Below are 20905 nucleotides of genomic sequence, written 5' to 3'. Positions count from 1 at the left end.
CAATCTTCTTGCAGCAGCTTACCAGGTGGTCCACTGTTTCTTCAGCTATTATTATTATTATTATTAATAATAATAATAATAATAATAATAATAATAATAATCTCATCAGCTTCTAACTTTCTGGCTCCAACCTTTCAGAATAGGATTATCAAATCTGCATTTCTACAGAGCTGGCGTCTGCCTGGGAGAGACGGGCTTGGGGTTTCTGTCTCTTAAGATTTCCTTCTCCATCACTGTATTCCTTTGGGAAATATAATATTCTGCTCTTTTTAATATTCCCCCCCCCCAGAATATTTCCTTCTCGGGGGGGGGGTGACTTCCCACAAGCTGAAAGATGGTTGAAAGTTCAGGATGAGCTACGCATTGCTTTGGGCCCCAGTAACGTTTGAATTGCAGATGGACTCCAAATTTCAAAAGAATATACTATACAGCAATAGAGACAGACCTTGACTTACAACAGGGGTCTTCAAACTTGGCTCTTTTATAACTTGTGGACTTCAACTCCCAGAATTCCTCAGCCAGGCACGCGTGGGAGTTGAAGTCCACAAGTCATAAAAGGGCCAAGTGTGAAGACCCCTGACTTTGGACCATTTAAGGAGATTGTGAAAAAGTGACCTGCACGTTCAACCATAACCCTGTCCTGTGGTTGCGTGATCAAAACGCAGGTGTGCTTGGCAACTGGCATGTATTTACAATGGTTGCAGCATCCCAGGGTCATGTGACTGCCACTTGTGAGCTTCCCAGCCGACGTCCGACCATCAAAATCAATGGGGGATGCTGGATTCGCTTAACGACCACTTTGATTCATTTAACTCTACAGTGATTTTGCTTAACAACTATGGCACAAAAAAGCCACCTGTAGCCAGATGGACAGCTAATAAATTTTACAAACAAATAAGTAACAAATAAATAAAGAAGGTGGTCAATTTGAACGGGACTCACTTAACGAACGCCAGGCTCAGCAACGGAAATTTTGTTCCAAAATTATTGTCGTAAAGTCGAGGACTACCTGTGCTTTGTACCTTGTTCCCAGTTCCTGCTGTTCAGAGATAAGATGCTCCGAGCGGGGAACCCAAAGGTGCTTTCTTTCACGAGGCAACTGGACTTTCTTTGAAGACATTTCGCTTCTCCTCCAAGAAGCTTCTTCAACTCTGATCAGATGGTGGGCAAATGGAAGGATTCGTATTCCTTGCGGGCAGCTGGTCATCCACAAGGCTTAAAGTGGTCAAGGTTGGACTAGGGAAATGAAGCCAACTGGAATTAATTAAAGTTAAGAGAGGAATTTTAAAAAATACCATGAAAATGTTGTTGAAAGAAAAGTCTTCATCGTGGTTCAGTCCAAGCCGGGAATAAACAACATGGCGACTGCTTTAGAAAGAAGGTTGCAGTTTATTGAAGAGGAGAGCCAGACAGAAAGATGGCTCTGGAAGAAAAGAGAGTGAGCACATGTAGGGAGTGGGTCATTATAAAACTGGGGCTGCTTTTTTCCTTTGTTAATATTTTTCTCCATTTCTTCCTTGGGGAAATATAATATTCTGCCCCTTTTTAATATTCCCCCAAATATTTCATTCTCAATGGTATGTGTGTATGTGTGCGCGCGCGTTCTTAACGACAGTCTGGTCATCAACAAGCTAAACTAGAACATGGATCAAGGTTTCTTTCTTCTGTTGAAAGAAAGGGCTTCATCATGGTTCAGTCCAAGCTTGGAATAAACAACATGGCATCTGCTTTAGAAAGAAGGTTGCAGTTTATTGAAGAGGAGAGCCAGACAGGAAGACAGCTCTGGAAGAAAAAAGAGAGAGCACATGTAGGGAGTGGGTTTTTATACCCTCTGGAGCGTTTTGTTTGGAGTTGTTTCCTGTTTCTGTTTTGAGACATTGTATTTCCTGTGTCATGTATTCTGACCTGAGTCTGGGTGTGCCCTTTGGCACCTGTAGGTTAATCCTATTATGTCCTGTCTTAGAGTTTGGGTGGGGTATGTAGATTTTAGGTGTCTTTGTCTTCCTAAGCTTCTGGCTTCAACCTTCCTGATAGTTTACATCTGCATTTCTACAGAGCTGGTTTCTGCTTGGGGGAGGCAGACTTGGGGCTATTAAGAAAAAAACTGGGCATGCTTTTCTGCCTCTTTAAGGTCCTTTTCTTGTGGAAAATGAGACTCTTACAAATTCCAGAGGGTTTTAGCAGAGAGATTTATTGCGCAGGTTCAGAAGCCATAGCAACAAGCAATTCTGAACACCGAGGGCGGGTTCAGACTTCAGTTTTATACTTTCCTTTTTTTTTTCTCTCAGGAACAAAGGAATACACATTGAAATACACATTATGATACATTAGGTTGGTTTCTCAGGGGTATACAATGGAGAGTTTGCTACATACATTGTATCCAAGTGCAATGCACATAAGGTTAGTCCAGGGGTTCTCAACCTTGGCAACTTTAAGACTTGTGGACTTCAACTCCCAGAAAGCTGGCTGAGGAATTCTGGAAGTTGAAGTCCACAAGTCTTAAAGTTGCCAAGGTTGAGAACCCCTGGGTTAGTCACACACTACTAACACAGCACTATTCCAGTAATTATGCAGACACATCATTATTCTAGTGCAGTGGTTCTCCACCTGTGGGTCGGGACCCCATTTGGGGTCGAACGACCATTTCACGGGGGTCGCCAAACAACGCAGTCCGCCATTTTTTCCCCCCTTTTCCTTAGCTGTGCTCCTCCCTTTTATTCTATTGGCTTTTGAAAGCCAATAGAATAGACTCTCTTGAATAGAGTCTAATTCTATTGGCTTTCAAAAGCCAATAGGAATTGTCCAGGCTGTCTCTGCCCTGCTGAGCCCGCCAAAAGTCCCATTCTGCAAACGGTGCTGCACCAGTTGAGTAGTCCTCGACTTACGACCGGTTGAGTAGTCCTCGACTTACGACCGGTTGGGGGTCGCGGCATTAAAAAGGTTGAGAACCACTGTTCTAGTGATTGTTCATTATTCCACATTACTTTGAGGAAATATATTTTCCTGCCCTTTTAATATTTCCTTCTCTGGGGAGGGGGGCGGGCTGACTTCCCACCACGTGTTTTCCTTCAAAGGCTTATTCTTGGGCCTTTAAACCAGCTGGGTTCACCCAGCAGACTTAACTGATTGAATTTTTCTCAGCTCTCCCAATAGGTTGTCCCTTAAACTGACCAGGGAGTTGGATTCAGACGACTTCCTAAGCACAAAAGGAAACCTAACCAGGATGGGGAAGGTTAACCTGTGTGATTGTCTGAATGCACCTGTCACTGGAGTCTTCCTAAAACCTTCAAAGGTCGACATGATATTAAACTGCTACTTTTTGTCAGTATTGCGATTTTAATATTTTTGGGGGTTAACTCTTTCCAAAGAAAGCAAATTCCGCCCCCGCCCCCCCCCCCCCCCGCCGCCAGAAGGCCCCCCGCCTTCCCCCTTTCCCGCATTTCCGCCCTAACTGCCCGAAACAAAGATGGCGACGCCGCCAGTTTACCGTATACGCGACCACGCACAGAAACACGCTCGCTCGCTCTTTACCAGTATCCAACATGGTGTCCTCCCGTACTCGGGCCAAAAGCAAACATGGCGCCCTCGACTCGTCACCTGTCAATGAAAGCAACACTCCCGCTCTCTCCGCCCGAAACAAAGATGGCGACGACCCCGGTTTACCTTTATGCGCGATCACGCACAAGAAACAGTCTCTCTCTCTCTCTCTCTCTTTCTCTTTCTCTCTCTACCAGTATCCAACATGGCGTCCTCCCGTACTCGGGCCAAAAGCAAACATGGCGCCCTCGACGTCACCTTTCAATGAGAGCAACGCTTCCGCTCCCTCCGCCCGAAACAAAGATGGCCAGACCGCCCCACAACTAATGGTAGTGCGATGCGCCTGCGCAGCAAGTCGTCTTCCGGCCTTTCCCCGCCCGACCGGAAGTTATCCGTTAAGCGGGAGGGAGAAAGGCCCCTAATGATTCCCAACGAAACGATGAAGACGTAGCGGGGCGGCGGGGGGGGGGGCAGGGGGAGGCAGCGGCGGGATGTCGGTCAATTACGCGGCGGGGTTGTCGCCCTACCCGGACAAGGGGAAGTGCGGCCTCCCGGAGGTGGGTGAGAGAGAAGGAGAATGAGAGAGAGAGAGGAGGCCTCGTTGCCATGGGAACGGGCCGTCCCTGCCCCGCCCCCTTCCCCCCTGAGGGACCCTCAGCAATGGGGGTTGGCGAGGCCTCCCCGGGGAAACTGAGGCACCAGGGGGGAGGGATGGGGCAGGAGCCTGAAGCTGGGGGGGGGGAGTCCTGGAGGGAAATGGCAGAGAAGGAGAAGGGGGAAACTGAGGCACGGGGAGGGGGTGCAGGAGCCTGAACCTGGGGGGGAGGGCTGGAGGCAAACTGAGGCATGGAAGGAGAAGGGGGAAACTGAGGCACCAGGGGGGAGGGGTGGAGCAGGAGCCTGAAGCTGGGGGGGGGGTTCCTGGAGGAAAATGGCAGAGGAGAAGGGGGAAACTGAGGCACGGGGGGGAGCAGGTGCCTGAACCTGGGGGAGAGGGCTGGAGGCTAACTGAGGCATGGAAGGAGAGGGGGGAAACTGAGGCACGGGGGGGGGAGCAGGTGCCTGAACCTGGGGGAGAGGCTGGAGGCAAACTGAGGCATAGAAGGAGAAGGGGGAAACTGAGGCACCAGGGGGGAGGGGTGGAGCAGGAGCCTGAAGCTGGGGGGGGGTCCTGGAGGGAAATGGCAGAGAAGGAGAAGGGGGAAACTGAGGCACGGGGGGGTGCAGGAGCCTGAACCTGGGGGAGAGGGCTGGAGGCAAACTGAGGCATGGAAGGAGAAGGAGGAAACTGAGGCACCGGGGGGATGGGGGGCAAAAGCCTGAACCTCGGAGGATATGGAGGGAAACTGAGGCAGAGAAGGGAAACTGAGGCACTGGGGGAGGAGGGGGGCAGGAGCCTGAGGCTTGGGAGGGCCTGGAGGGAAACTGAGGCAACGAACGGGGAGACTCAGGCACCAGGGGCTGCCCCGGGGGACAATGGAGGAGGTAGGGGAGGCCTTGTGGGAGCCAAAGCCAGATGCGTTTAAGGACCGTGGGATTCACTTAACAACTCCCGGCTGTCGGTACCCAGTGGGGGGGTTTCACATCTTGGGGTGCACTCCCATGCTGCACCTCTGCAATGCAACCAATCGACACTGACTCTTAATGCCTTCCATTTTTGGGTTCAGATTTTTGATTCGCCGGACGAGCTGGAGAGGAAGATCCACCAGTTGGCTGACTTGATCCAGAATTCTTACAATGTGGTGTTTCACACCGGAGCAGGAATCAGCACAGCCTCAGGGATTCCGGATTTCAGGTAGGCTGGGTGAGGAAACGGGACAGCCAAGGCCAGAGAGGTCTGGAGGAAGTCAGACTTTAGCTAACTCTGAATTTTCAGTTGGAAGTTTTGGATTCCGTGGATTGGGAACAACAGACTTGGAAAATAAACCTGTTTGGTTTAGGAAGCCGTGCATTGAAATGAGGATAACAATTTTGGTTTGGAACATTTTGGTTTCCTGTCTGAGCAGGGGGTTGGACTAGAAGACCTCCAAGGTCCCTTCCAACTCTGCTATTCTATATTCTATATTTTATTTATTTATTTATTTTTGAGACTTATATACCGCTTTAAGCGCAAGCACTCTCTAAGCGGTGTACACCAGTAAGCAATGTATATATATATTTACATTGCCCCCAACAATCTGGGTCCTCATTTGACCTACCCCGGAAGGATGGAAGGCTGAGTCAACCTTGAGCCGGTGAGATTTGAACCGCTGACCTGCTGAACACAGTCAGCTAAAGTGGCCTGCAGTACTTGCACTCTAACTGCTGCGCCACCTCGGTATTTATTCTATACTGTATTCTATTCTATATTCTATTTATTCTATACTGTATTCTATTTTCTATTCTATTCTCTATTCTGTTCTATATTATATATTGTATTTTATTTTCTATCCTATTCTATTTTCTGTTATCTGTTCCTTATTGTATTCTATTCTCTATTCTGTTCTATTTTCTATTCTTTCCTATTCTATCCTATTCTATTCCTGCTCTATTCCTGCTCTATTCTAATCTATTCATTCCATATTCTATTCTGTTCTGTTCTATTCTCTAAATATTAGCAATGCTTAATGTACAGATTATGAATGATGAAGCCTTGATGCTCAGTCTCATTTTGGGAAATACAGGGGAAAGCTTATGGTTGAATATTCATCTAATATAGGAAGTCCTCATTAAATGGCCATTTAGTTACAATGCCACTGGAAAAAAAGTGACATAGGACCGTTTTTCACACTTACAACATCCCTATGGTCATGTGATCAAAATGTAGAAGCTTGGTAACTGGTTCATATTTATGACCACTGCAGTGTCCCGGGATCATGTGATCGGAATGGGACAACTTGGCACGGCCAACTTGGTGTGGGACAACTCGCTGTGGGACAGTTCAACAATTCAATTTAAGTGTTTGAAATAATTTTAAAAATGGATTTTTGTCATTCACATTTCATTTTGTCCTACCTTTGGCATCCTCTCTTTAATGAGTCTGTTCCACCATTCCTTCGATATTAGTGTAACTCGTATCTCATGGCGAATTGACCGTGATGAGTTGACCATGGCAAATTGGCCTAGATCCCATGTGACCCCCTTTTGTGACCTTCAGATAAGCAAATCCATTGGGGGAAGCCAGATTCCCTTAACCACCATGTTACTAACTTAACAACTGTGGTGATCCCCTTAATAACGGTGTCAGGAAAGGTCATAAATGGGGTAAAACCTACTTAACAACTGTCTCGCTTAGCAGCGGAAATGTTGGGCTAAGTTGTGGTCAAAAGAGGAGGACTACCTGTATTAGTTGTCAACATCCAGCTCAAGAATCCAAATAAAACTCCAGGTTCATTCCGTCTCCAAAAATTTTACTGTTTATTGAATACACAACTTGGTTATGTCGAAGCAAAACTAACTCTGAGGTTCCAACACCAATTCATAGACTTAAACAATTGTTTTCCCAGCCAAACTCCCAACGTCTTATGTAATCCAGATCAACAAGTTCACTTTGTTACGGGAACCGTCTGCTTCAAATCCACACCTATTCTGCTGTCCTTGAAAAGGTTTCAGGATCTGGTGGTCTTCAGTGAAATTGTAGAAGTTTCTTTTCTTCATCTAACCCACTTGAAAGTTACACCTCCCCCCCCTTACTCTAAAGGCAAGTTGAGACGCAGAGGCACGTAGCTGCCAAACTTTCATCCTTGAGAGCAGTGGCATAAGACATCGATCCTGGTTTAAGTTTGATTGCTACAATTAATCCAGGAAATTGGCAGAATTAAAGAACTGGTTGAAGGGGTGGTCTGTCCTTGAAATTATTTCCGTGACATTTTCACCTCAAGGCAAGCCATAGGTGACTCTAATGATTCCATCTAGTTTTTCCTCTTTCTCTCTCCCACCCCATAGGGGGTCCTCAGCTGCCGTTCCCACCAGGTTCAAAACTGGCAGTTCCTGGTTGTACATATTTACTGTCGATTTATTTATTAAATTGATATCTTCCCCATTTCACTGCCACGTGACTTTGAGCTGCTTACAACACAATAAAAATGATGCTGCAAAACAGTAAGTGTAACATTAGAATTAAAAGACAATTAATAGTAGTAGTAGTAGTAATAATAGTAATAATAATAATAATTAATAATAATGTTAGAAGGGACCTGGGAGGTCATATAATCCAACCCCATGCTCAGGCAGGAAACCCTATACCATTTTGGACAAATGGCTATCCAGTCTCTTCTTAAAGACTTCCAGTGTTGGAGCATTCACGGCTTCTGGAGGCAGGTAGTTCCACTGGTTAATTGTTCTCACTGTCAGGAAGTTTCTCCTTAGTTCTTGGTTGCTTCTCTCCTTGGTTAGTTCCCATCCGTTGCTTCTTGTCCTGCCTTCAGGCACTTTGGAGAATAGCTTGACTCCCTCTTCTTTGGGGCAGCCCCTGAGATATTAGAAGACTGCTATCCTGTCCCCCCTCATCCTTCTCTTCATTAAACTAGACACCCAATTCCATCAACCTTTCCTTATATATTTTAACCTCCAATCCCCTAATCATCTTTGTTGCCCTTCTCTGTACTCTTTCTAGAGTCTCAACATCTTTTTTACATCGTGGTGACCAAAACTGGATGCAGTATTCCAAGTGTGGCCTTACCAAGGCCTCGTAAAGTGGTATTAACAACTTCATGTGATCTTGATTCTCTCCCTCTGTTAATGCAGCCTAGCACTGTGTTGGCCTTTTTGGCAGCTGCAGCACACGGCTGGCTCATATTTAGGTGATTGTCTACTAGGACTCCAAGATCCCTCTCACAGTTACTACTATTGAGCAAGGTACCCCCTAGACCAGTGGTTCTCAACGTTTGTGTGACGGCGACCCCCGTCACACAAACGTTCTGCGCTTGCGTGGTGCCGTGCGCATGGGGGCGCCGCCCCCTTGCGCGGCGCGCATGCGCGGCGCCGCCCCCTGAGGGGAGAAAATGGCGGATCGCCTTCTTTGGCGACCCCCGAAAAATGGTCGATCGACCCCAAATGGGGTCGCGACCCATTGGTTGAGAACCGTTGCCCTAGACTATCCCTGTGCATTTCGTTTTTCTTGCCTAAATGTAGAATCTTGCTTTTTTCACCATTGAATTTCATTCACAATTAACTAAAATGGAGGGGGGAGTATATGATGGGGTGGAGGTGGGGGTCTTCTATTTAATCCAGCAACCACCCCCAGGCCAAGCAGCAGAGCCAAGTTTTAAGGCTCTTTCGGGAGGCTCTCTTCCTGGATCCTGCCAGCCAGAATTCGTTGGATGATGGGGTCTTCAGAGTGCCTCTTCTGCTGGCATCAGACAGTTGCCCAGACCCATGAGTCTAGAGAAGAGAAAGATGAGGGGGGACATGGTAGCAGTCTTCCAGTATTTGAGGGGCTGCCCCAAAGGGGGGGGTCAACCTATTCTCCAAAGTCAAAAGAGGGGGTCAACCTATTCACCAAAATGCCTGAAGGCAGGACAAGAAACAACGGGTGGAAACTGATCAAGGAGAGAAGCAACCTAGAACTTAGGAGAAACTTCCTGACAGTGAGGACAATTAACCAGTGGAACAGCTTGCCACCAGAAGTTGTGGGTGCTCCATCACTGGAGGTTTTAAAGATTTGAATGTTAAAAATGACTAGGATCTGTATAAACAAAGAATATTGATAAATGAGAGAAAGTTATTTTTTTTCTGATCGATATTGTATGAATTGAAACGCAAGACAGTGAATACCAAGGGGAAAAAAGAGGAAATATTGAATGTAATAGTTTTGAGATCTGTACCAAAGATATTTGTACGTTATGGAATCATTGACCAACTCAGCCGCCACGTTGCTTTTCAAATATTTAAATGTGAAAATAGGAAATCAATAAAAAAAAATTCAAAAAAAAAAAAAAATAAGGAGAAACTTCCTGACAGTGAGGACTATTAACCAGTGGAACAGCTTGCCACCAGAAATTGTGGATGCTCCAACACTGGAGGTTTTTAAGAAGAGCTACCTATCTGAAATGGTCTAGGGCAGGGGTGTCAAACTCAATTTCATTGAGGGCCGTGTCAGCATTGGGGTTGCCCTCGGGGGGGGGTGGCCTACTGGGTGGGCGTGGCCAGCTCTACATCGTTCGTGTCAAGGGTGCCTGTGGGGGCCTGGGCAGGAGTGGGACAGGTCTGAGGGTCTCTGGCAGAAGGGGGTGGGACCGGGGCAAGCGCCAAGGCCTGGTCCATTTCTTCATTCCTCACAAAGGGTGACACCTCCCCAGCAGCACCCAGAGGGCAGGGCCGACGCAGCAGGGGCTGGTTCCTCGCTGTTTCTAGACGGCCTTGTGGAGCTAAGACTGAATGCGTTTCAGCATAGAGGGCCACCACAAAATTGTACATCGGCTCCCGGCCGGCCTGGGTCAGGGCCAAGCCAGCGGGGGCCATTCCCTCCCTGTTTCCAGGATGGCTTCGCGGGCCACATGAAACCACTTTGCGGGCCGCATCTGGCCCTCGGGCCTTGTGTTTGACATGTCTGGTCTAGGGTTTCCTGCTTGAGCAGGGGGCTGGATTAGATGACCTCCAAGGCCCCTTCCAGCTCTATCCTGATTAATTGAGAGGACACGGTTCCTCAGGTAGCCTGGAGCCACGCCACCTCCACGTCGTCCTCCATCATCGACTACACCGGAGCTCAAGATTTATGTTGCTAAGGGAGACCTTGGTCAAGTGGCTTTTGCCCCGTTTTACGGTTTTTCTTGCCACCGTTGTTCAATGAGTCCCCGCCGTTCTTAAGTGAGCCACAGGGTTGTTAAGTGAACCCGGCTTCCCCGTCGACTTTGGCGATCGGAAGGTCTCAAAGTGGGAATGAGACCGTCCTACGTACAAGCCGGTTGCCAAGCGTCTGATGCCGCAGTGTGAAGTACGAAGCGCAGAAGTCCCTTTTTTGTCGGCGCCGTCGTGACTCTGAACGGTGACGAAATGAACCGTTGTAAGTCGAGGACCGACCGTGCTTGTCTCCCTTCCTGCAGGGGCCCGAATGGGGTGTGGACCATGGAGGAGCGGGGCCTGGTCCCCAAGTTCGACACGACCTTTGAGAACGCGAGGCCATCGAAGACGCACATGGCCCTGCTGGAGCTGCAGCGCGTGGGCATCCTGCACTTCCTGGTCAGCCAAAACATCGACGGGCTTCACGTGAGGTCCGGCTTCCCCAGGTGAGGCTCACCTGCTTGAAGCCTTGCGGCTGAGGAGGTCTCAAGCCAGGTCTTCTCCAACCGATTGCCCTGGATTAGGGGTGGGGAATGATGGCTGGCTCAGGAATTCTGGGAGTCAAAGTCCACAAGTCGTAAAGGGGAGCATCATTCCACCCCCTTGCCTTAGATCAGGGGTAGGCAGCCTTGGCTCTTTTCTGACTGGTGGACTTCGACTCCCAGAATTCCTGAGCTGGCCATGCTGAGGGGAAAGGGAGAGGTTTCCATGCTCAGCGTGGCTGGCTCAGGAATTCTGGGAGCTGAAGTCCAGGAATCATAAAAGAGCCAAGGTTTCCTATCCCTGATCTAGGTCTGTCTGTCTATCTGTCTATCTATCTATCTATCTATCTATCTATCTATCTATCTATCTATCTATCTATCTATGGCAGGGGTAGGTCTTGGCTCTTTTATGACTGGTGGACTTCAACTCCCAGAATCCCTGAGCCAGCCTGCCTCAGCTTGGAAACCTTTCCCTTTCCCCTCAGCATGGCTGGCTGAGGAATTCTGGGAGTTGAAGTCCACCAGTCCTAAAAGAGCCAAGGTGGGCTACCCCTGTGCTAGATCAATCCATCACACTCAGGACCATCGAATTGAACCTGCAGATCATTCCCAGCTAGGGAACACGGTCAGTGCTAGAAATGTGGGGGGGGGGAGAGGAGGACAACTGTGGGGTCCTGGATGCCCTCTGAGCTGGGTGGTTTCCTTGCAGACGTTTCATGACCCAACTAGGGAACATCAGCAGTGCTGGAAGGGAGTGTGGTTTGGGGGGGGGAGGACCAGGACCATGGGGTCGTGGGTGCTCTCCGTGAAGGCGAAGGGGAAAGAGTGGTGGAGAAGGAGAAAGGGAAAGAGTGGTGGAACAGGAAAAGGGGAAAGTGTTAGAGGAGGAGGAGGGCAGCTGTGGGGTCCTGGATGCTCTCTGAGCTGGGTGGTTTCCTTGCAGACGTTTCATGACCCAACTAGGGAACATCATCAGTGCTAGAAGGGAGTGAGTGGGGTTTGCTCTCTGTTTACAGACTGGTGGCTTGCTGGTTTGTGGGTGGGAGTGTCCTCGGTGGGTCCTTGATTAGGCTATTACGCCACTAGCCCATAAACCGAGAGCCACTTCCACAAAAAGTCTTTGAGTTGCCCTGATCTCCACTGTCTATCAACCATTCCTCATGTCTCTAGGGACAAGCTGGCAGAACTGCATGGGAACATGTTCGTAGAGGAATGCGTGAAATGTGGCAAGTAGGTTCCTTCCCTTCTGTCTCCCCCCCCCCCCAGCTGCTTTTATATGCCTGGGGGGAAAAAATGTGGCTTGTAATCATGGTGGTTTTCTTTTAACCGGGGATGCTCGGCGTTTTGGTGGCTGGGGTTGGGTCTCTCTTAGCAAGACAGCTTCCCCTAATGTTAGTCAAGAGCAGGATTTGGATCTTCACCACTCCAGCGAAAGCATCTCAGCAGCCTATCCAGATGCTGACTCCCCATCGGAGTTCTAATCCTGGATTAGGTATGAAAGCTAGTTGGTTGACTTTGGGCCAGTCACCAGGAGACAGTGAGTTCTAGTCCTGGGTTAAATATGAAAGTTAGTTGGTTGACGTTGGGCCAATCACCAGGAGACGGTGACTTCTAGTCCCACCTTAGGCATGAAAGCCAGTTCGGTGACTTTGGGCTAACCACCAGGAGACAGTGAGTTCTAGTCCTGGGTTAGGTATAAAAGCTAGTTGGTTGACTTTGGGCCAGTCACCAGGAGACAGTGAGTTCTAGTCCTGCCTTAGGCACTGAAAGCCAGCTGGTTGACTTTGGACCAGTCCCTCTGTCTCAACCCAACCCACCTCACAGGGTTCTGGTAGTGGGGTAAACAGGACGAGGAAAGTGTGTTAGATACATCTGACCCCTCGAGTTATTCTTAAAAATAATAAAGGTGGGATATAAATAAACATAAATTGATAAAGGCCTGGTTGTCCTTGCTGCAGCTGTGTCTTCTTTTTATTTTATTTTTTTAAGGCAGTACGTGAGGGACACCGTGGTGGGCACCATGGGACTGAAGCCCACCGGCCGACTCTGCGACGCCTCCAAGCACCGAGGGCTCCGATCCTGCAGGTGCCTCCCCCCCCTCCCCCCGTGGCTGCCTTCCCTAGTGGGATCGACTTCTGTCCCTCCCTCCCAAGATCCTCTCTTCCTCTTCTTTTTTTTCTAATTAAAAGTTTTACAAATCCAATACATTATAACCTTAACCCCTCCCACCCCCTCCCATCCTCCCCCACTTCCCAGAGCTGATTACAGGGTAACAAATAAACAAACATAATCTAACTAACATAACTTGACTATGCTATCAATCAAATCCATAACACACTTTAACTCCTTCTCAAAACAAGTATTGACAAATGTAAAACAAAAATAATAATATAGTTAAACCATAATAGTAAAAATAATATAAACTCAAACACATTGAACTATTAAAAATAATCTAAAATCTACTCATAAGCAAGATGAGTAGTCTCATATTTCTCATTTTCAGTCTCATATTTCTTTTGAATATAATCAATCCATCTTGTCCAAAGCGAAATATATGTATAATAATAATAATAATATAATAATAGTAATAATAATAATAGTAAAGTTGGAAGGGACCTTGGAGGTCACCTAGTCCAACCCCCTGCTCAGGCAGGAAACCCTACACCATTTCGGACAAATGGCTGTCCAGTCTCTTCATAAAAACTTCTAGTGTTGGAGCATTCACCGCTTCTGGAGGCAGGTTGTTCCACTGGTTAATTGTTCTCACTGTCAGGAAGTTTCTCCTTAGTTCCAGGTTGCTTCTCTCCTTGATTAGTTTCCATCCGTTGCTTCTTGTCCTGCCTTCTGGTGCTTTGGAAAATAGCTTGATTCCCTCTTCTTTATGGCAGCCCCTGAGATATTGGAACACGGCTATCATGTCCCCCCTGGTCCTTCTCTTCGTTAAACTAGACATACCCAATTTATTTTTATTTTTTTTTATTTTTAAAATTTATAAGCCGCCCCACTCCCAAAGGACTCTGGGCGGCTAACAATAAAAAACACATAAAACATAACAAAACAACAATACAAAAACAATCATCCAGGGGTAAGGTTTTATAAACCCCAGGCCTGCTGGAAAAGCCAGGTCTTAAGTAGCTTACGGAAGACCAACAGGGTGGGAGCGGTCCTAATCTCCGGGGGGAGCTGGTCCCAAGACGTGGGCGCCATCACAGAGAAGGCCCTCCCCCGCGGCCCCGCCAAATGGCACTGATTGGCCGACGGAGCCTGAAGGAGGCCCAGCCTGTGGGATCTAACCGGACGAAGGGAACTACGAGGTAGTAGGCGGTCTCGCAAATAGCCTGGCCCTGAGCCATATAGGGCTTTAAAGGTAATGACCAACACCTTGAATTGGACCCGGAGACCAATAGGCAACCAGTGCAGCTCACGGAGGATAGGTGTAACGTGGGTTTATCGAGGAGCACCCACTATCACTCGCGCGGCTGCATTCTGGACCAACTGTAGTCTCCGAATACTTTTCAAGGGTAGCCCCATGTAGAGCCCCATCCTAGCAAACTAGACATACCCAATTCTTGTGAATAGTCCTTCAAATAGGCGGAGATTTTCGCCATTTCTGCTAAAGTAGACACCTTAACTATCCATTCTTCCATAGTAGGCAAAGAGTTTTTCTACCAATATTGCCCCACCAGTAATCTTGCAGCTGTTATAAGATTGGAGATGTGGAAGCTTAGGCGCAACCTATTTTCATATTTGGTGGACTTGTAGAGATATAAAAGCTTTTTGGATTAAGATCTGGTGGCATATTCAAAAGATTTTTAAGAGAAAGATAAAGTTCACTCCGCAATTATTCTTGTTGGGTATTATTGCAGATTTTGATGTCAAAGAAATGGATTTGATGTTGAATCTCTTCCTCTTTCTTTTGTGAGCTGCCTGCTTTAAGAAGTTCTGCAGCTTCTCCGGACGCCTGTTTCTGTTTCAAGGCACTCAACCCCTGCTCGTCTCCCAATTCCTGGGCACTGGAATTTGGAAGAGGGAGCTAGGAAGGGTGGGGCTGGGGTCTTCATTCAGGTCTGGAGGGAAGAGGAAGGGGGGCTTGGGGCCCGTGGTGACAGAAATGGGAGGGAGGGAGTGTATTATGTATTTAAAAAAACGTATTACAAATGCTTATCAAAGTGTGTTGATGTTAAAATGTGTTCATGTATTTAAAAAAATGCTGGTTATTTCCCGTTCACTGTCGGTTTTGATCGGTGTGTGTTTTGTGTTTCTCCTTAAAGAGGCAAGTTAACGGACACCATCCTAGACTGGGAAGATTCCCTGCCGGACCGTGACCTGTATTGGGCCTCTGAAGCCAGCAAGTGTGTTCCCCTCCACAGGATTACCCAATCCAGCCCTTTCCCAAACCTCTGGATTCTGAATTTCCGCTGGATTGGATCTTTCGGAATCTGTTCGCCCAGCGGGTTGGGGAAGCCGTGGCGAAGGCTAACAGGGTTCCTTAAACGAATCGAAATGTTACTAACGGAAGAGAATATTAGTTAGCTCAGGCGGGAACGGTGGGGGTTCTGGATGGTTTCCTGGCAGACGTCTCGTGGCCCAACTAGGTAACATCATCAGTGCCCCTAAAAAAGCGGTAGGTTTTTTTTTTTTTGTAAAAGATTTTTTTTTATTTTCATTTTCAATTTTTCATTACATTCATAAAAAATACTTCAGATAAAGAGTAAAATAAATTTATACAACTTTCGGTATTGCTCACCCATTTCCCCCCAAATCGCATCCACCCTCTAACCTCTCACTTCCCTCTTTCCCTCTTCTTCCTCACTCTCCCCCTCTCCTCCTCAACCTTCCTACTTGCTTCTCCCCTTCCTCCTATCTTCTCACTCCGGATGCAGTCCAGGGGAAATGCCCGAGCAATTCCTCTCTCCAAATTGAAACATCAATATTATATACAAAAAAACCTATTTCTACTTATCTGACCTATTTAACCTCCAACCCATCCTCCCCCCACTCCCCTCCCCCGTCCCCCCCCCCCCAGCTTCCCAGAGCCAAGTACAGGGTTATACAAACATATTAAACTTAATCTACTTAAGTTTACTAATTACACAATAATCAAAATCATACTAACCCTTAACTCTCTTCAAACTTTAACATCATAATTTTATAAACAAATCCGTTACTCATAAAATAAATGAAATTTTGTAGTTCCGTATTTCTTCTGAACGTATTCTATCCATCTTCTCCATACAATAACATATCTCTCTTGTGAATGGTCCTTTAAATAAGCAGAAATTTTAGCCATTTCTAAAAGCGGTAGGTTTTGTGGAGAGGACGAGGAGGAGGGCTGTGGGGTCCTTGGTGCTCTTGGAGCAGGGTGGTTTTCTTGCAGGCGTTTCATGACCCAGCTAGGTCACATCATCAGTGCTGGAAGGGAGGGAGGTTTATGGAGGAGGAGGAAGAGGAGAGGAGGAGAAGGAGGGCAGCTGTGGGGTCCTTGGTGTTCACTGAGCAAGGTGGTTTCCTTGCAGACGTTTCATGACCCAGCTAGGTCACATCATCAGTGGGGTTTGCTCTCTGTTATATGCAAGCTGTCAAGCAATAAACAATACACCAAGGAATGTCCCAACTGAGACAGACAAGCTAACGGTAAACGGCAGGCTAATTAAGGAGCCATCAAAACTTTCCCACCGACACGGACAAGCCACTAGCGCAGTGGTGGCGAACCTTTGAGAGACCGAGTGCCCAAACTGCAACCCAAAACCCACTTATGCATCGCTGGGTGCCGGGTGGGCGTGGGCACCGAGCTGTCGGCTCGTGCTCGCTCGCTGTCCGCTCCCACTCGTGCTCGCTCTCAAGCTGTCTGCAGCAAATGCTGCTTCCACAGAAAGTTGCTCCTTTTATAGCCTCTCGCCTGTTCCCAGACTGCGCATGTGCGGAGAGGAGGAGGGAGCAGCTCGGGCCAGCAATGGCTCGCGCACCACCAGAGACGGCTCCGCGTGCCGCCTGTGGCACGCGTGCCATAGGTTCGCCACCATGGCACTAGTGTATAAAAAGAGAACGAACCCCCTTCTAGCACTGAAGATGTTACCTAGCTGGGTCACTAAACATCTGCAAGAAAACAAGCAAGTTCAGAGAACACCAAGGATGACCTCAATCCTCTCCACAACTCCCCCCCCCCCTTCTAGCACTGCTGATGTTACCTGGCTGGGTCATTAAACATCTCCAAGAAAACAACCAAACTCAGCGCCAAGGACCCTACAGTCTTCTTCCTCCTCCTCCTCCTCCCTTCCAGCACTGATGATGTTACCTGGCTGGGTCACCAAACATCTGCAAGAAGGCCACCAGACTCAGAGAGCGCCAAGGACCCCGCAGCCAAGAGAGGGGTGGTGACAATTCCACGGCAGGCCAGGCGTTCCAGACACCCCCCCCCAGCTTTCCACCCCAGTTTTCTCTTTGAAAAGGCTCTCCAGGACTGATTGCTCGTCTGCCTGCAGGAGGGCGTCCTTATCCATCACCCTGGGGACCTCCCTGCAGATCAAGCCCAGCGGAGACCTTCCGCTGCTGACCAAGAAGAAGGGCGGGAAGCTGGTGATCGTCAACCTGCAGCCCACAAAGCACGTGAGTCTGCGTCAATGACCCCCCTACCTCGATGGGACAGTTGACCCTCAAATGCTTTGCTTTCGGGTCCTCTGGGGCAGCCCCTCCCCCTCCTCGGTTGGGAAAAGTGCAGCCGATAACCGGCCAGCCAGGATCTTCTTCTCTTGGGCTAGCAGAGGATCTGGCTAGTTGGAGAAGGAGGAGGAAGGAAAGTCTTTGGCTATCGGCCGCCAGGCGCAAGAAACCAGGAGGCAGAACAGAGTTCAAAAGTATTAAAGAGTTTATTTCGTGCTACGTACCGTGTTTCCCTGAAAGCAAGGCCTACCCTGAAAATAAGCCCTAGCTTGATTTTGGGGGCGGCTAATGCAGGGGTCGGCAACCTTAAACCGTCAAAGAGCCACATGGACCTGTTTCCCATAGAAAAGAAAACACTGGGAGCCACAAAACTCACGCCCATGTGCCTGCGCAGAAGGGGGGCCTTGATTGAAGAGTTTAATTAAAACGAAATAGAGGCTGTTGTGCATGAGTTTCTCTTTCCCTCTCCCTCTCTCTCTCTCCCCACCCCTTTCTCTCCAATCTTCTGCTCACCTGGCAAGCTGGCTTCACGCTGTTCTCCGACAAGCTGACACACATTCTTATTGGGCTGGCTCTCTCCTGCTCTTGCTCTGCCAATCTTCTTCCCCCACTAAGTAAGTAAAAGTGTGTGTGTGTGTGTGTGTGTGTGTGTGTGTGAGAGAGAGAGAGAGAGAGAGAGAGAGAGAGAGAGAGAGAGAGAGAGAGAGAGAGAGAGAACTGCTGCTTTCTGCTGTTTCCTGCAGAGATGTAGCAAAGGCAGGAGCCCCGCCCAATAAGCTTGTCAGCTTCTCGGAGAACAGCGTGAGGCCACTCTTTTTTACACACACACACATACACACACACACACAGAGAGAGAGAGAGAGAGATATGCTGCTTCCTGCAGAGATGCAGCAAAGGCAGGAGCCCCGTCCAATAAGCTTGTCAGCTTGTCAGAGAACAGCGTGTGGCCACTCTATTTTTTACACACACACACACACAGAGAGAGAGAGAGAGAGAGAGAGAAGGGAAGCACAAGTGCCTCTCTCTGTCTCTGTCTGTCTCTCTGCAAATGGCAGAGGAGGCTGGGAGCTGCAGGAAAAGGCTCAAAGAGCCACATGCGGCTCCGGAGCCATGGGTTGCCAACCCATGGCCTAATATAAGCCCTACCCCAAAAATAAGCCCTAGTTTTGGGGCGAGGCAGAAGCCTAAAAATCAATCTAGAGCAGGGACGGGGGGTAGAGCTGCCCCACGCGCCCTGCACCTACTTAACATTGCAGCCAGGCCTCTCCTCGCCAGCCTACTTCTTCTGCGGCATCCTCAGGTTCGGTTCTTGGCTGCAGAGACCTTCCGGAAAGGCTTCTGACTGTGAAGCGCAGGCCAGAACTCAATTTTCCGCCGCAGAACAAAGCTGCTCCTTCAGCTGCAGAGGAAGTGGGCCAGCTGGGTAGGGCTGTTATTGCCCGAGGTGACTGGAAAGACACCCCCCTCCCCGAAAACAAGACCTGATGCCTCATTTTGGAGGCAAAAATTTAAATAAGACCAGGTCTTATTTGGGAGGGGAAACACGGTATACAGAAGAATCTGATCTACTCGCGGTGCAGGCAAATTGGCCCTAGGTAAGAGCAGAATTCACGGGGAGGCTTTTGTGGGAGCGCAGCAACTCCGGACTGATGATGCATTTGACCCCACCTTCGGTCATCTCCTACCTCGGCTCTCCTCGGGCTCCGACCTTCCTCCGCCTTTTCGAAGCATCTTTTATGTACTTGTTGAATTCACACGCCTTCCGTGTCACCTCTTTGCCCCCTCTTTTTCTGCCTCCCCCCCCCAGGACAGGCACGCGGACCTGCGCATCCACGGCTACGTGGACGAGGTGATGACGAAGCTGATGAAACTCCTCGGGCTGGAGATCCCCGAGTGGGCCGGGCCGCTGGTGGTGGAGCATGCAGAGCAGCAAGAGGCCAAACCGCTCTCCCAAACCGGCGCGGACTTGCCGTTCCTGAGCAAGGGAGAGCCGGCTCCCTGCTGGAACGGTGGCCGGGAGGGCCTGGGACACACGGCGGTCCTGAAGCAGGAATCCCGCCTGCTGGACGGCAGCTCCATCCCGGCCAAGCAGCCGAAGCTGGAGCCGTTGCCCACCTGACGGAGGCCCGTCCCTGCGGGCCGGTCGGCGCGGGTGTTTTGCCTGGTCTTCTCTCGGGACAAACCAGCTTGGCCTTGGCGTTTCTACCTGACTTTTTAGAGAATTGTCTTCCTTTCGGATCCTGTAGGTAATTTTTGTTTTTTTCCCTGAAACTTTGAAGCTTTCTGGATGAGCCTAGATTTTCCATTTCTGGAAGGAGGTAACCGTCATCCTTCTTTCTGTGGGACCAGGCCAGGAAATCACGGCTTGTGCCCTCTTTGTATGTCTCTTGGGTGGTGTTGAGGGACAGGGTCCCTTCCCTTCTCACTCTTCCTCCCCTCTCTCCCCCCCCTCCTTTCTCCTCCTCTCCCCTCCTCTTTCTCCTCTCCCCTCTCTTCTCTCCCCTCTTCTTTTCCCTCTCTCCTCTCTTCTCCCTCTCTTCTCTTCCCTCTCCTTTCCTCTCTCTCCTCCTCCCAATCATCTTCCCTCCTTCTCTCCTTCCTCCTCCCCTTTTCCCTTCCCCTTTCTCCTCTCTCCCCCTCCCCTCTCCTCTCTCCTTTCTTGCATCTCCCTTTCTCCTCCCCTCTCTCCCCTTCTCTCCTCCTTCCCCTCCTCCACCATCTCCCCTTTCTCTCTCTCCCTTCCCTTCCTTCTTTTCATTCGTTGATTCCCTTTCCCCACCTTTCGTCCCCTTTTTCATCCTTCTCGCCTTTCCTTCTTCCTCCCCCTCCCCCTTCCCCAACTCCACTGACCCTGGGCTCTCACTATGGGTCCATGGATTTCGCTGCTACCCCCTCCTCCCCCCCAAAAAAACCCCTTTCCTGGTTTCCTGATAATCAGCGAAGGGAAGGAGGGAGAGAAGGAGAAAAATAGCATAGTCGTTTTAAAGAACTACCTTTGTCGAATCACTTAGAATAGGAAATGGGGTCCCTTATATCACGGTTCTGTGGTCAGTCTTTGTCTATATATATATTTGTGGCTGGCAAAGAGTTAGTGGGAGACTAGTATAGCTATTTCAGGCTGATTAGCCCTCATCAGCTAGTCACACCCCTGGGCTAATCAGCCTGAAATAGCTATATTAGTCTTCCACTAAGGGGTGTGACTAGCTGATGAGGGCTAATCAGCCTGAAATAGCTATACTAGTCTCCCACTAAGGGGTGTGACTAGCTGATGAGGGCTAATCAGCCTGAAATCGCTATTCTAGTCTCCCACTAACTCTTTGCCAGCCACAAATTTTGAATTTCTAGTGTTCACAGCATGTGACGTCTGCCTGCAAAACATGCTCCTAGATTGGAGCGAAACGCAGAACAGACTGATTTATATTTGGTAGACCGGGTGCCTCACCCAACAGATAAGATATATATATGTA

The 20905-nt window shown here is 48.9% G+C and overlaps 1 protein-coding gene across 1 annotated transcript; it reads left to right on the top strand.

Moving 5' to 3' along the window:
• The first annotated feature begins 4014 nt into the window (after positions 1 to 4014).
• On the top strand, positions 4015 to 19975 carry SIRT6 (sirtuin 6). Its single transcript, XM_039337202.1, has 8 exons — positions 4015 to 4094; positions 5205 to 5332; positions 10560 to 10742; positions 11949 to 12008; positions 12768 to 12863; positions 15050 to 15130; positions 17261 to 17384; positions 19246 to 19975. Exons 1-8 carry the CDS (start codon positions 4029 to 4031, stop codon positions 19555 to 19557), a joined length of 1050 nt encoding a protein of 349 aa, XP_039193136.1. The 5' UTR covers positions 4015 to 4028; the 3' UTR covers positions 19558 to 19975.
• The last annotated feature ends 930 nt before the right edge of the window (positions 19976 to 20905 follow it).

Source organism: Crotalus tigris, unplaced genomic scaffold (assembly GCF_016545835.1).
Source record: "Crotalus tigris isolate CLP2741 ecotype Arizona unplaced genomic scaffold, ASM1654583v1 scf7180000017668.6805642782:7212621, whole genome shotgun sequence".
In the NCBI taxonomy this organism is placed as follows: domain Eukaryota; kingdom Metazoa; phylum Chordata; class Lepidosauria; order Squamata; family Viperidae; genus Crotalus; species Crotalus tigris.
This window is presented reverse-complemented; position numbering and strand designations above follow the sequence as displayed.